This window comes from Protomyctophum bolini (assembly GCF_963924005.1).
Source record: "Protomyctophum bolini genome assembly, chromosome: 7".
Taxonomy (NCBI): domain Eukaryota; kingdom Metazoa; phylum Chordata; class Actinopteri; order Myctophiformes; family Myctophidae; genus Protomyctophum; species Protomyctophum bolini.
This window is the reverse complement of record NC_137868.1, coordinates 9,265,707-9,283,018: the sequence shown is the minus strand read 5'-3', so window position 1 is coordinate 9,283,018 and position 17,312 is coordinate 9,265,707. Positions and strand designations below refer to the sequence as shown.

The following is a 17,312-nucleotide window of genomic DNA, read 5'->3' as shown; positions in this document are numbered from 1 at the left end:
AGTTTTGTTTTTCTTATGTAAAGAGCCCTTTGACCACGAGGGGTCACTGTTTACACATACAAAACACTCCCAGTTACTATTACAATGGCATAATTACTATCAAATCAATATAGGTGTGTTGCCTGTTTGCACTAGTATTGTACTATATGGTATACTATTTGAGAATTGATCCTTTGAGCTGATATCACAACTAGTTACTCCATGATGGTATTTCAAGTGGGATTTCCTACACGTTGCCATTGAACTTCTGTCAGTCTCACCAAGACTTGTTTTCTCTTTGAACAAGGTGCTTGTGTGATCCACATGATTGCAGTCACATTGTTTTGGCTGGCAACTAAGTAATGTCACGCTGCTACAATTATTGTGTAAAAGACCCAATTATATAAGCCTAATTTGAACTGTCTTTGTTGTTGCCCAGGTGCCAAGGTGAAAACCTGACAGCCTTGTGTGCTCACATTGGCTAGCAGTATTTTCGGCATGCGTCTCCGTCATATGACGAAGTATACAATAAGGCTTTCATGGTGAAAAGCCTGATAACCCTTCATCACGGTCAGACCACGGCACAGACACATGGGAAGTTTGGGAACTGCACTGTGAATCAAAACAAAACACTTCATAATTAAGCTGCACAGGTCACTCAGAGGTCTCTGTGTGGTGGGCAGTGTGTATGCATGGCAACATAACACGCTACTTTATTGGAATTACATAATTCTACTTAACTATCCATGCTAGGTATAGTAGGTACGGTATGTTGTATATTGCTGCATAATTCTGCCATCTGCACAGACAACAAGTGAAGTGCTTTTGCATAACGTTGCATAAAAGCTCCTGCCTGCCTTCTCTCCCTCTGTCTCCTGCAATAAGATTCTGCAAGGGGGAAACCACCCATTATAGCTCCTTCTAGCTGCACCCACCCAGGACTGGCCCCCGTTGAGCCAGCCAATAAAACCATCAGTTTCCCATCAAGGAGGAGGAGCTGGCTTTTTACAACACTGTCCCTGCTGCCAAGGATATTGCCTTCCTGTCCCTGTTCAATTATTGTGCACACATTTCCACAGAGGATTTTACTCATTATGTATACATCGTATGTGCTATTTTCATGTACAGTGGCAGCCTATTTTAACATGGAACTATACAACATAGTTTAGGCCTGGCAGAGACATATTGTACAGCATGCAACCAGTCTGTGCAGCACATGTGCAAATGTTGACCAATTCACTATGCACCCAGACCTGAATCTGCCTTTTCAGAGGGAGCTAAGTGAACCCAGATGTCTGTGACTCACAAGAATCACACAGAAGAGGGGGAGAGCGTTCACTTATATCAGGAATAGAATATGTTAGCGCTGCATGCGTTTGTTGGAAGGAAAATGCTCTCTTTGTGCTGCTGTATGCTTGTTCCATTCATTTCTAAAACAGTTGAATGTCTTTCAAGCGACGATGGCGAATGACGAGGAGGCCCCTAATGGTTTAAGCCTGCCAGTGGGAGTTTCTTTCTCCGGAGGACAAAATGATACAGGCCGTGGGTATTTTTACATGGGGTGAGGGAGGAGGGACCATGTGTGTTTTGCGGGGATGATTTTTCATTCTCTAATGAGAAGCTCCAGAGTGAGCTGTTTGGCTTGTTACAATTGACCCACCCCTGTCGCCGACCCCTATACCACCATCGATGTGACTCCAGTGTGATAGATTGGCCGCCTTTCAGCCCAGAGTTCTGGGCCGGTAAGTGAGGTAGGTGAGAGGAGAGGAGTGGTGACGGACAGTTTACACACAGTCGATCAGCCGATGACAGGCGGGTCCTCTGGTAAGCCTCCCGCTTCACAGCACAATGCTACTGGCTAAGTGTGGGACAATAATGTGACTTAAGGGCCTTTCAAACGTGAAGCGATATAATGCGTGCGTGCAAGTTTGTGTGTGTTGTTGGTAGCTTTACTATCTTGTGAGGGTCAAATGTTCTCACAAGTACAGAAAAGTAGAGTTTGAGAAATAGACATCGTGAAGATTTTTTTCTTCTGGTTATTGTTTTATGGTTACAATAAAGATTTTAGAGTTAAGCTTATAATTAGGAAAATATTCACATGGCTTTGGGGTTAGGATTAGGCATTTAGAGGTTAGGTTTAGGGGTTGGTGGTCTGCCTAACTTATACTTAGCTGTGAGCCGGCGTCATACGCCCAAAATAGCATGCTCTACGGAAAAGCAGAGCGTGCTGCGATGCGTTGTGAGCTTGTAGATCGGTTATTTTCAGAATAACTCTGGCTTTAGGCTTGGTTGAACCAGCTCAGTGGCCTTGTTGTGGTTAGAGTGTCCGCCCTGAGACTGGGAGGTCGGGGTTCAACTTCAATCCCCGGCCGGGTCATACCAAGGACCCAGTGCCTCCCTGCTTGACACTCAGCATCAAGGGTTGGATTGGGGGGAATGTCCCTGCGACATACTAGCGTCATGTCCAGGGGGTGTACTTTACTTGTACATCAAGCTGCCTCACGCTACAGAAACAGGAGATGTATAGGCTCCTGCCCCTATGGGCCTCATGGCTCGGCAAGGTTACTTAGGGTTGGTTGGGGGTTACACATTTTGAGGTCCTCACACATATACTATGTGTAAGTGTGCGTGTGTGTGCGTGCGGTGGGGGACTTCCCTGTGGGTAATCACTGCACTCCCACACAGACACTTCTTAGGCGTGTGTGGGTCAGAGCCTGCTCTACAGATTGTACTGACCCGAGACTCAAAACAATCAACAGTGTTAAGAGTGTGAACTTTTCAGGAGCCCGACGGGGGGGATCCCACCGCGGTGGCATAATATTGTGTCTCCCTGGTAACCAGCTGAATAGCAGTGGTGTAAAGTAACTAAGTACATTTACTCGAGTACTGCACTTTAAGTACAATTTGGAGGTATCTGTACTTTACTTGAGTAGTTCCCATTTCTGATACTTTTACTTTTACTCCACTACATTTATTTGAAAACTTTTAAATTTTTTGAAATCAGTTACTAGTTACTAGATACAGTAGATTTAGTGTAGAATGTAGATTATTATTACAAAACATACAGTAACCACTTCAGCCCTACTGTATATATACATTTCGGCCATTTGAAAACGTGACACATTGTAGATCTGCTATTTTCAAATGATTTGTATACATAATGAAAACTTTAAATTATATACATTCTGCATAACGAATGCATAACTTTTACTTTTGGTACTTGAAGTACACGTTGATGTCAATAAATTTGTACTTTTACTCAAGTAGATTTTGAATTCATTTTATTTGTATTTGTAGTATTTCTATATTGCTTGTATTTGTACTTTTATCCTACATCATCAAGCTGGTAACATGTTGCTTACGTAGCTCGTCCACATATGACGTACATTCTCCATTCATTGTCAATGCTGGGAATTTAATGTTTGTGTAAGACGAAAGTCTACACTAATGAATATAGGAAATGCTTAAGTACTTTTTCCACCACTGCTGAATAGGATATGGTGTGTGTGTGTGTGTGTGTGTGTGTGTGTGTGTGTGTGTGTGTGTGTGTGTGTGTGTGTGTGTGTGTGTGTGTGTGTGTGTGTGTGTGTGTGTGTGTTCTACAGCCCAAATGGCCCAGAACGAGGTCACAGTGATGGTTAAAACCCACATGATGTCATCTGCATACCAGCAGCAGCCTATCCAAACATGATCCTCCTAAACATAGCCTAGAGGTGACTGAGGAACTCTATCCCCCCCAAAAACTCTGTGATTACGGCTTTTATTGTCCCTTTTACTAAATTAACAATACTTCCAAAACTCCCAGCTATAAAACATCCGGCCACCAAGCATCATGAATCAAGCCCAAATTAAAAAAACATCTTTCTCAGAGTAATTACAGAGGAGATCATTTTCTAAAGCTATGGAGATGAATGTGGTACCACACATTTAATCTGTAACTGTCAGTAAACACCCTCTTTTGAGGAGTAAATAATATAAACAACAATATAAAGTTGTTGGAAAATGACTCATAGAAATCAGAGAAACGCACAAAGAAATTCCACTGTGCGTTCCAGTATAATGTGAATTGAATCAAGGACTACGCCTTTGTCTCCTCCTAGGTTGGACTACTGCAACGCAATTCTCATCAGGATCCCTATAGCAAGAGCCTTCAAAGGCTCCAATACATTCAGAACAGCGCTGCTAGGATCCTGATGAGAGTGCGTAAATACGAGCACATCACACCCATCCTCCGCTCACTCCACTGGCTCCCCATCTCATTCCGGACTGAATATAAGATTTCCCTGCTAACCCAGTAAACCCACCAGTGCATCCACGGCAACGCCCCCCCTACCTCAAGGAACTTGTCACCCTTCAATCCTCAACCCGCTCCCTCCGCTCATCAAACACCAACCTCCACAAACCCATAAAGACTAACCTACGCACCATGGGTGACCGGGCCTTCTGCTCGGTCGCCCCCGAACTGTGGAACGCTCTCCCCGCCCACCTGAGAGCCCCACAGTCGGTCGACACTTTTAAGAGAGGACTAAAAACTTTCCTTTTTACCAAAGCATTTTTATAGCCCTTATGTTTTAAATGTTCCTGTTCTTTTAGATGTTTTTAATGGTGTGTTCACTGTGTTGTTTCTTTTGCTTTAATTCATTTGCTGTATGACTTTGAGATTCTCACGAATATAAAGTGCGTTATAAATAAAATCCATTATTATTATTATTAGTATGACGGGGACCTTACCTTTATCAAGTGTTTGTTCACCCATTTTGTGAAGGTCTTTTTCTGTACCCGGTCCCGTTCATCTGTGGACACAAAATGAACAAGTGGAACGTCAGACATTGACTTCAGACAATGGATTGTCTGCAACGATTTCGCCTACATGGTAAGAAAAAAAAAGAAAAGAAAAATGTATCGATTGCACATTATTTTAGAAAGAGCTCATGAAGTTATGTAGTGTATTGACATCTGTCTGTAGTTATGTGCATTGTTGTTGTGATGTTTCGTCATGTTTTTCTAGTTTTTTTGTTGTGTTTTCATCCTCTGACTTGTACGTCGGAAAGTTTCTCTGTGCTCTTTTATAATAACCAAATAAAATAAATCAATCAAAACGATAAAAGAAGAAACAAGATGGGTCTAATACATCATGGCACCCATGTGGATCTCAGACTATGAGACTCTGAGCAAAGTTTCAGCTCAATCCGGGTGCCATTCACATCCACTATGAAATGAAAGTATAATATAATATTACACACATGTGGAAAAAAGGCCCTGAGGTGCTTCCTTGGCCAGACATTTGGCACCGAGCCATCTAGCGGTTTGTGAGATACAGTAGCACTCTCCCCCCTTCACACACACACACACACACACACACACACACACACACACACACACACACACACACACACACACACACACACACACACACACACACACACACACACACACACACACACACACACACACACACACACACACACACACACACACACACACACACACACACACACACACACACACACACACACACACACCCCCCTAGCTGGCATGCAGCCACATATCAAGGTATAGTGATCGAATAGTGATGAAAATAGTGTGTATGGCTACATACAGTACCATGTATTCTTGACTTGTCAGTCAAATATTAGACCACACAGCTTGCACACAGGGGAGCAGTGGTGTAAGTAAGTATAACCAGTGCAGGCAATGCGGTTGCACTGGGGTCTGCAGAGTAGTGGGGTTGGGTGGGGTGGGGTTGGGTTGGGCCCATAGACAGCGCAGCCCCTCCAACATTGTGTTGGGTGGTGGTCTTTGAAGATTTTGGGAGATGCTTTCCTCTCTTGAGATGTCTGAGATAAGATTACAGCACCGCATTTGCCTGTTAAACTCATCTCTAACGATCTGTTTAACCTTCAGTGGGCCAGATAGTAGATACCAACCGACATGCAAACAAGAGATACTAGCTGGATTTGTGTGGTACAAACATATCATTATCTAGTTGTGTACTTGAAGCTATCAACATCCCGTGTACATGAGGTGAAGGAGTCACCGGCAGCGATGTGGAAATCGCTCTCTTTGAACCTTGAAGAGCCTTTCAGAATGATCACCTGTCTGGTAGGAGGCCTCGTTTCTAGGGGGTTGGGCGGGGTGTTTATGTCTTTAGGGGGGACGTTTTTCTATGTTAATTTTGTGCACAATGCTAATAATAACTTTCACTATTTTACTTTGTTTACGTTTTCACATTCATGAATGTTATGAAATTAATATCAATAAAGAAAAAATATATGATCACGAAAAACAACAGAGAATGGGCCCTTGTGAGCGATTCAGATTGCCACCTTGGAAGAACATTGTAAACTTTGTAGCAAAAATATGATTATTCCACATAAACTATAACTATTCAAATAAAAGAATAATTTCTTCTTTGGAAGTTCTTCTATACCGATATGCAAGGATGATTGCTGGGTAAATATGTCCAATATCAAGTCTCTATTTGATCATGTGACGAGATGATAAAGCAATGGGGAAAATCTGAACTCAACATTTGCAAGCCGAGCAAGCAGTCATCATGCCTTTCATGTTTCATAGCCAGTAACTATAGTTTGCACTGGGCCCCACTGTAACTAACACCACTGCAGAGGAGTTTGAAAAAATATATATATTAAACAATATCAAACAATGGAAAACGGATTATCCAAGATGCCAAAGAGTGATGAAACAAAGACGTCACAGGGTGGAATCAGACATGATCACAGCTGTCTGGGCGGTGCGCGTCTGTAGCTGAGTCACGCTGCATCACAGTGCATTCACCGTCGGCACGGCAGATGTGCCCACGTTGTCTAGGAAGGTGTGTGTAAGAGCATGCCTCTCTCCACCACGATCACAGGGCCATCACACACACAGAAGAAGGCTGGTTCCCACAGGAACAAGGATGTGCTGAAGTGTTATGATATGGTTTCTTAAACATTACACGTTGTGTTTATCAAGCCATCCCTATCAGTGGATCGGAAAAGGCTATTGTTTTTGGACAACAGTATAAAAGAAGGTACAGTCTTCCCTCTAGGGAGCACACCCATTAAAACAACACACCTGAACACACCCCCTTTTGTGTTATGAGTGGTTTAGAGTGTAGATACTGGCAACAGACCACAAGACATGTTCCTGCGATTTATTACAATACATTGAGTTCTATCTGATCCGAGTGCTTTTTTGCGAGGAGACAGCCTTTATACTGTATGGTAATATAAACGTTTATTGTAATACTTCATATCCTTCTGAATTACCGGTACATAACACGTGGTTCATTCTGGTGGTGACTCACATAACATAACAACAAAAAGCTCATTCACAAGTTGTATCTGAAAGAACTATAGAACACAAAGACAAAGTCCTCTATGCCTTATCAGTCTTAAACGGGCGTGACATGCTGCCTTATTAAATGTCCATACGACACACCCTGCAATGAAAACCACAGTTTCAGTACACAGGGCATTGATTCACTGCTGCTTTAATAATAAATCAAAAATGCACCCAGAGGCTACATTCCATGAGGACGATTAGGCTATTCCTGGCCATTGTGTTATTGAAGCCAGGTCGCATAGAGAGGCAAGTGGAACTTTCACCACCTGTCATCCAGCAATAAGGTCAATATGCTTTCTGCTTGGAAGGTCAGTGACTTTTGAACCCACTGGCTATAATGACACTGAGATGTTTCCCAAACGGTTGCCATCCACCATTCAACTTACTACACCTTTACCTAAAAGTCGCATTATTTAATATTTGAGCAATGAATGGAATCTCCTTGTGGACCCCTTTGGCCTTTAGAATGAAAGGTTATGATGCTGAGTGATGGAGGTGCACTGGACTTCAAGCATCAAATATTACTGAAAACAAATGAGTTTCAGAGACATGGGCAAATGGGCAAAATATTTTGGGTGGCTCTGTTGCAGCATCCATGCCATGCCTCAGCTGTAAATCAATTCCATCAATTATTGCATAGTAACCCACTATGCAAACAAGCAACCACAACGGTTGAAGAGTTTAAGCTGCCTGAAGCCAACTTCTTGACTGCAACCATGGTACAAGCTAGCACAGGGCAGGGTACAAGCTAGCACAGGGCAGGGTACAAGCTAGCACAGGGCAGGGTACAAGCTAGCACAGGGCAGGGTTTCTTTCATAACAGCCACGGTGCATCTACTGTATAATATAACAGAGTCAGCAGTTTAAGTCATGTCATGATGATGCACCTTTAAAATGTCTGACATTGCTAATACAGGCAATACATACAATCATGCTATACAGGCAAAACAAGGTAAAGTCAACCCAAAATGCCACTACACCTCTAACACAAAGTGAGCAGGCTGTCAACTGTTTTGTTAATCATATCACATTTGGTGTTTCATTTCCCCCTGATCATGTTACCATTAGGATATAATTCATCTAAGTGGTACAGTAAGCCTCATGACAGCAGCAGAAGAAGACTATACTTTAACAAACATTCTTTCAGCGAAGAAACAACAGCAGAATATGAAAGTATATAAACTACTGAGACACATGGGATGGATAATTATAACAGAGCCTAGCCATTAAGGCCACAACTTCAACATGTTAGGGACTTAGTGGTTACCCAGAACCTGAAAACCATCCAAACCTGAAATTACAGGCGTATAAAATACTTCCCTTTCCCCGCCTCACAGGAGAAAACAGTAAACTCTAAATCCCTTCTGTACCGGACACAAATAGCAACAAACAAACTGACCAATGTATAGTATGTCTTATATAAAAGACAAATGACGAATGCAACCAAATGGACCTGTACAGCCCAGAGTTAAATGAAAAAGTATACTCAGATCAATGCGAATACCTTTCCTTCCGTCTGTGGCTTTGAGCATCCCCTGGTAGTACCCTTCATCAGAGGACACTCTGTCTCTGCCCACGCTGCTGTCGGAGGAGACAGAGGATACATTCCGGTACCTCTGCTGATGAGAGTTCATTGTCACTGTCCCTCAGTGTTGCGCGACACTCGCAGAATAACAACGATGATAAGATTACAAATCCCTCTAAAATCTCTCTGTGTGTGTGTGTCTCAATCTCCGGTCCTCTCTGTATCTCTGTGGAGGCAGTCAGTCCAAGCATGCAGTCCTGTGGTCCACGCTCCAGTCAGCACTTCACAAACCTATGATTTCTCTCTCTCTCCCTCTCTCTCTCTGGGTTCAGCCCTTCCTTCCTTCCTTTTTCTTCCTTCTCCTCCTCCTCCCTCACTTCTCCTTTCAAACGCAGAACAGTAAATGATGCCTGTGGGCTGCAGAGTCTCGGCCCGTCCTCGTACGTGATGTGTGAGTGTGTATTTAGTGGCGGCGTGTTTGGAGGGAGGACATTGTGGGCACGCCACGCCCCCTTCCTGCTCCGTCACAGTGGTGGGAGAAGAGGAGGGAGAGAGGGACTAAGGTGTGGTGGCGGCCGGCGCGCACGCTGTGCCACACACACACACCCACACGCATGCACACTCTCACTCACTTAATCACTTTAGGGTAGCTTGTGTGGAAGAGCATATAACTCTCCCAGAACCTCAATGTACTTGCAACTGCTTGCTTGAACACGAATACTGTACACGCACCCACGCTGAGTCACAACTTAAGTGATAATAAAGTCATAACGGTGGCACCAGAGACAACTACGCAATAATGATTGGTTTATTGGAGTGTCGTGGATTAACGGTGTAAAACTATTAGTCATTCATTCCCTAAAAGATGCCAGGTTGTCATAGATCACAAACGCAAAGGACGCACGCACACACACACACACACACACACACACACCTGCATGTGAATGGCTAATCATTCATTATTCACAGCATTCCTCTGAGATTCCTTCTCCCCTCAGTGATAAAACAAGGAGTACCCGTAAGTGCAGTAGGAACAAGCTACAGTAGTGCATTGTTGTGTATGCATTTCTGTATGAAATTCCTTGAATCGTGCTACGTGTTTGGCTTGTTTTAATCCTGACAGGATAAGGATAACAAGCAAACAGCCGTTGACTCCAGTAATGCTGGGATCTTCAAGCCATGTGACAAAACAGACAGGAGAGTTTATCGTATAGCAGACCACACTGATGGAACAAGAGAGTGAGAGAGTGTGAGAGAGAGAGAGAGAGAGAGAGAGAGAGAGAGAGAGAGAGAGAGAGAGAGAGAGAGAGAAGGGGGAGTATATCTCAAACTACACAGTAAAACCTTCCATGCAAAGAGTATACAAATTGGTTAAATGAACAGTGTGTATGTCTATGCGTGCGCCGTTTGCGCGTGCGGCCGTGCGTGCGTGTGGGACCTGGAATCAGTGCCCTTTTAGGCCAGTATACTGACAGCTCAGCTACATCAGAAGGTATTAACTGATCTGTATCCTCCAGACATGAGGAGCGTTCATATATCTCATTACCCTCACTGTCTGAGATCATCATCATACTGGATCATTGGACACCTAAAAAACCCTTTCTCCCTCTATGAACATGAAGCAACGTGTGTGTGTGTGTGTGTGTGTGTGTGTGTGTGTGTGTGTGTGTGTGTGTGTGTGTGTGTGTGTGTGTGTGTGTGTGTGCCACGTTCGCAAATCTGGAGACACACCTTTGTGATACCACGCCTAGGCAGGTTGAGGAATTAAGGAGTGGTTAAATGGGAATCTGAGCAGGTCCAAATTAATTATGGATCATAGGCATGTAGTGTAAAACATCAACTGAATCCACACAGCTCAACACAACACCATGTCTGTTGCAATTGGATTTTAACAGTTGATCCGATTTGTTTCATGGCAATTAGAGCATAGGGAATGCATTATGCATTTTCATGCTGGGGAATTATTTGCGTGTTGGAATAAATCATTACCTTTCTTGCCAAATTTCATCTGTGAGTCAGGGTGGTCTCATGTCTCATTGTTGTTATACTTGGTTGTACACCGCCTTGCACTGAGAATAGTGTTGTGTAGATCGGCTATTTTTGGTGTGCGACACCGGCGTGCAACTAATTATAGTGCAAATCACTCTTTGCAATACGAAGAGAAGAGAAGAGAAGAGAAGAGAAGAGAAGAGAAGAGAAGAGAAGAGAAGATATCCCTGTACTGTGCTGCTGAAGTAGATCAGAGCAAACATCATGCTGCTGTAAATAACTGTCCCGATCACAAAGGTGTAAAAACAGTAACTGTCCCGATCACACAGGCAGGGACATCACCAGAGACACTACAGTACTTTAACTCCATGGGGAATACTGCAGGGGAACCCCAAGCGGGATAAGACGAGGACGGAGAGACCATGGAACGTCTTAGTCATGCGATCTTTTCTTTTCTCCAGAGAGACATGTCATTAAGGTCTCAACCTGCTTATTACAGCGCTCCCTCATCTCTCACTTCATCAGAACCAGATGGACAATTTATATATTTCTTAAAAGCAGAAACTGTTTGGTTGGTGTGATTCCGAAAGCCAGCGTTTTCTCCGTAAATGAAAAGTTTGAGGTTCTATCTATTTTCTCTGATGGGGACAGTGGGCTGCGTGTTCCCACACTGACGTTACGTCATAGACTGAGCACTGTGGTTTGGACCGTGCATAAAGGGGCACCCTACTGGGAACCGCTTTTACAACCTCAGAGATAATTTAACACTTCATATTTTGCTGTGTCGTTTTTTTTCTTTCTCCAAAGCAAATATAGTATGATTTAAAAGTGGAAAGTCTTGACCTGAAGGCACATGGAGAGACAAACCACACAAAATACTCAACTAGCCCCTGGGTATAGTTAAGCCCATAGTAGGCTTAACCTAAGAACTGAGGATTTTTTCCCAGTTAACTACTGTAAACAAAATCTAGATCCCGTGTGAAGACATGCATTCTGAGGAGATCTTATAAGCCCTCGTTGACAGCTGTCCAAAAATGTCTGTTTTGTTCAAATATAGACACCAGGCGCGTATGGCCCAATGGACCCTATGCCGCTGATAGACACAGCAGCTTTTCTTTAATAGTCCAGCACAACAAGGTTGTGTCGTGACTTCCTGTGCTCCATAAAGTTTTGGGTGCTCTGTTTCAATGAAATGGTCTCTCTAATCACTGGTCTGTGTTCAATAAATCCACTGAACAATTTTCCATGCACGACACACATGGAACCAGATGCTGTTTACTGCTGCGCAGGGAGGAGGTCGCCTGAGTGGAGACATTCACTCTGCAGTTAAGAGGGCAGAGGTTAGTTGGGGAACTCACATAAAAGATAAAATCAATAATCTTTAACTCTAATCTCTGGAGCCTCCCAGATTTTATTTTATATTCTACAGCTTGTCATAAAGGTTGAGAGACCATTTAAAAGTGAGCGCAGAGACCATTCTTGCTCTCCGCACGGTAATTTATATACACAGCAGAACATGCGGCTGTTTCAGAGCTGCAATAATCTGCTTTTAAGCAACAACCATTACCATTATCATGGAAAACAAACAGATTAGTGAGCAAAACAAAGAGTCTACAACTGGGATAAGTCCAGTGTTACTGAAGACATTAAGTGGTTTAGAGAGGGGCTGGGTAGACAACGCCATACATTGTAGGGGAGGAGAAAGCCTTAGAAAGGATTTAAACACACAGGTTAGGTTACAGGGTGTTTCTCTCTCTCTCTCTCTCTCTCTCTCTCTCTCTCTCTCTCTCTCTCTCTCTCTCTCTCTTCATTCTTTGTGAACACCCCTCCCTCTCTCTCTCTTCCCCTCCTTCATCTTTTACTCATTTTCTTTAATCCCCCATTACTTTCCCTCACTTTTATCACATCAGGTAAAAGCAAGTGGAAGCAAGCGCCGGCTGCCACACCCCGCAGGGAATGGAATGTTAATAAAGCCAGAGACAGCCTGTACAGTGTACACACCCTAAAACCCACCTCATCTGACTATGACTCTTATGTGAGATGAAGAAGGAGAAGGAGTTCAAGGAGGAGGGAGTTAAAACATGATGAAGAGGAGGGTCAGACGGATGGTGCAGAGACAGAGCAGGAAGAATAGGCAGAGCATGAATAGTGCTATAGTGAATTCTACTGTCTCAACATACTGTACAGTGATAGCACAGAAAAACCGAACTCAATGTCACATAAGAAACCTCCTTTAAAAAAAAAGTTAGGTTAAAAATAAATACAATTTAAAAAAAGCTATGAGTGTGATATTCAACCTTGCAAGTTGCTTGCCTCAAATGTACTGGGCCTGTTCTGAAGAACAAGTCCAAATTATGAACAAAATATATGAAATTATTGTGTTAAGAAAGTATGTAGGTTTTGGGTTTTTTTTAGGAACACACACATAACAATGGCACAGTTCATGCAAAAGAAAGAGTCACTGGAAGTCTGAGAGCTAAGAATAATCACAGGGATGGTTGGCAGTGTCCCCAGACTGACACACTGGCCACCATCACCCACACGGAGCTACGGCCAGGCCAGCAGTCTTTTTAGATGCTCTGAGTAAGAGCTGAAGTTGAATCCATAAACCAAATTTAACCCCCTCTAGATGAACTCCGACAGCTGAGTTTTAAAATAGCTAATTGAGCCACAAACAGCTCCACAAGCCTCTCTACGGAATGTCCCACATCTGGGACCCACACCATTGTTGTCTCGCTCAGCTTTCATTTGGCTGCAATGCAAATGTATTCGGAGTGTTTTGATGCAGGGTTGATCTTTGAAGATCCTGTCCTCTGTGACACCAGAAAACTAAACATGACACTTAACCTCCCTCTATGGGTGAGCTTGTCAAACTGCAGCTACATGGATCATAAAAGGTGCTTGTATTCTTCCCTCAAGAAATTCATGGAGCTACTGTATGGAAGATACCAGCCTTTATTCCTTTGCCTTTTTCATAGGCCTCCCATTCCCCCCTAGAGTTCCATTCAAATGTCCTTTCCGTTAAAAACCCAGTTCCATATGGTCTTATTCATGAGTTTGAAAGGACCTTGTAAATGTGGAAAAAGGGGAACTTGAGAAGTGTTGCTGTAGCAACGTCCCTAAACACACAGTAGCTGGTGTGCTGGGAGCAGGGTTAGTCCGACCTCTCTTACGCATGGGAGTATTTTTAGACTCAGGGTGAGTCTTTGGAGTCTCTCATGAATCACAGACATCATGGGGAAAGGAAGACACAGAACAGAAGACACCACCACCACCACCACACTATACTTCTTTCTAAAAGGGAGAAAATATGGCATTATAATTTCTCACCAGTAGGTTGTGCCAAAGCCCTAGCAGCAAATCCAGATGGTGTGTTTATGTATATTGGAACTGAACTGAGACTAGTATACGGTAGCCTATAATGTACCTTGCAATAGACAGTGGTGTTTTTTTTTTTTTGCAGTATTGATAATTTTACTTAAGTAACAAATATTATTTGTTACTTAAGTAAAAGTATCAATACTGCTTTAGTTTGATTTGTAATAATAATACAAATCTACAAAGTAACTAGTAACTAGAGTAAAAGTACAATATTTGGATCTGAGATGTAGTGGAGTAGAGGTAAAATTACTGGAAATTGGAAATACTCAAGTACAAATACCTCAAAATTGTACTTAAGTGCACTTTTATATATTGTGTGTCATGATTGAGTAATATAGACCATTAAAGTGTAATAAATGGACTCCTAAATAGCTCCGAAAGTCAATAAAACCCTGGAAATTGCTGCTCACTACCTTCACTATACAAATAATCTATACATTTAGCGAGTTATGGCCAAGACATTAATTCCTATCTGGTTAGTTACTCAATAACAGCAGGTCAATATTGTTAACTATGACTTGACAAATATAGCACCATATACATCTAAAACACTAACCTATCCCTGTACTGGACCACTTCTATTTGAAATACTTCTTAGTATCTTCAGACACAACTGGTGTAGTTAAGTATTACAAATTGGTCAGACAATATGAATATGCTGAGAACAAGTGCTCTGTGTACAAAAAACAACTTATAATAGTCAATCTGGCATACAGCAATATTGTTAGATAAAAACAAGTACGGTAAGTAAGAGATTAACTATAAATTAAAGTGAACGGCGAGAACAAAATCTGTTAATAAATGACAGCGTTCAGTGAGAGGCATTGCCTTGCCTGTATAGAGTAGGCTTTACTAGTGTAACTCACTCCCATTGTCCGCGCTGTGTGTAACTCCTCCCCATATCCATATTGGTCAACTCACCTGCACAACACATTTTACTATACAAGAATCTGCTTCGTTCTGCATAGCTTATCTCATGGAGATAATCCTGCCGCTCATACGGGTATGTCATTCCAAAAGTACGCGCGCCATACATCAACGTATTAACCGTAGAAGCATCAGGTATTTCCGCGGCTGCCATTATTCCTGTGGGAACACGAGCAACAGGTCCCTTTACTATGCTGGTGGTTGTAGGCCCACAGTCCCCTGGAGCACACGTGTGCAACTGACAGCATGTGCCAGCTGGTCCTGGGCCATTAAAAAAACACTTTCTCACAGGTGACAGTTGCGTGGAAGCCCTGCCTTTTTCTCGTCCAATGTAAAATCACCACACCTGCTGTCATCACAGCAACCTGACCCTCAACTTCACCTAGTTATTGTGCTCCTAGAGCATGGAAAGCATTCAAAAGACCTTCAAATTGGATGCCTTCATCACATTCTGAGAATCCGCAAACATAATATAAAGGATTTTGACGTCCCGGCCTGTTTATGTTCTAAATAATGTTGCCAAAATCATTATCAGTGTACTGATATAGGCTGATTGCATTGTGCATATTGCTCAAGTGTGAGCATTTGTCACAAGTTGACAAAGAGGTGAGATATTTGACAGGACTTCTTAGTCACAATGTTATTACTTCAGGTTTAATGAGCCCTGAAGAAATGCAGGCCTCATTGCATCTTCAAACCGGTTCCAATCATTTACTTTACACAAAGCGCTTCAGCTAATGTGCTTAATTACAAATGAAGGCCTACTCAGTGGAGGGGAACTTACACTGAAAAAATACAAATAAGAAAATATTGATCCAACTAAAATAAAGAGGTAGTGATTCACAAGACATAGGATAGGCTGAGTTCATATAAATCAATACATTTTGTTTCATCTCAAGTTTTCAGTGTTACCGTGTAACCTGGAAAATCACTGAAGGATAAACAAATCACAAACATCAATCCATCACCTAGCAATGCATGTAATAGCACACTGTTATTTCAGTGCAGATTTATAATCTAGACGATTGGAATGGCCTACGTGGGCGGTCACACGCACTGACCAACGCCAGTCAACTTTAGGAGGTGATACTTTATGACAGGTCACAGGCGAGGCTGCTGAACAGAACCTAGGTCACATTTAAAAGGGACAGTGACCTGAATATTCAGTCTACTCATTTTACATCAGACTGACCTCTGGCCTGGGTGGCACCAGGCCAGGCTTTGGGTCCCGTCATGCCTGATATGGACAAATATCTGCAGGTTTAAACTGCTCAGCCGGTAGATAAGATGCATGCTTTGTGTCATTAATATTAGCCTGTCAAAATTGACACGCATGTTATTACCAGCCAACCGTTGTAAAGGAACATATAATTAAGCCCTTTCAGTTACACTTCAGAGAGATGATGAAAGGGTAGTATCCAAAGATTTACAGTAAGAACATTCTCAGTCGATCTCAGTAGAATAAAGAATTATTATTGTCTGTCCTGATGAAGGTCTAATAGTCGACCGAAACGTCGACCTAATAAAGAGCAACATTTTGGCAAGTGTCTGACTGTGTGCGGGACCTTTTCTTTGTTTTTCAAAGATACCCTTTTAAGACCTTTATTATCCACTTTTAACCTATAGCGTCCATTATCCTGGGGCTAACATTTGGAAAAGAAATAGCAGGGGTTAAGTGTCTTGCTCAGGGACACTTCCGGCACATATACTGTACTGGGCAAACCGGTGACCTTCTGATTACCAGCCGGCCTCTCGTACCCTCTCAGCTACTGCCGTCCCTGGGTTTACCGAAACCCCAGTGGGACAGACTGAGGAATAGCAACAGCTACACAAAACACATGGCGCATGAAAGTAAACAGTGTTGATGTCAGTGCAGTGGACCAAGGGACCAAGGGGGGTAACTGAGAAACCCCCAGATGGATTATAAATAACCTTCTATTATAGGACCGGATGTGTTTTTATGGGCCCAGAGGCCAGAAAAAAAACAATAATCTCAACCACAAAATGCAGCGGATACAGTATATGTTCCCCCCTGGGTCCCCTATGCACTCCTGGTGCATGTGTTCACTGTTTATTTAGAAATTCTGGAGCTTTCTGTTATGTCTGCTGTGCCAATGCAGCATGGAGGACATGGGTTGTTTCGAATATACGCACAGTTCCTGGC

At 42.8% G+C, this 17,312-nt stretch overlaps 1 protein-coding gene across 15 annotated transcripts in view; it reads right to left on the bottom strand.

Moving 5' to 3' along the window:
• plecb (plectin b) overlaps nt 1-17,312 on the bottom strand; it is a 114,555-nt gene that overhangs the window by 44,680 nt on the left and 52,563 nt on the right. For 12 of the 15 annotated variants that reach the window (XM_080768887.1, XM_080768888.1, XM_080768885.1 and 9 more), the window contains exon 2: nt 4,711-4,772. In XM_080768887.1, the coding sequence (XP_080625013.1) occupies nt 4,711-4,772 (62 nt within the window). Of the gene's footprint in view, nt 1-4,710; nt 4,773-8,830; nt 9,238-17,312 lie in introns of those variants that run through there. The other 3 variants (XM_080768897.1, XM_080768898.1, XM_080768896.1) reach the window with 2 other exon arrangements.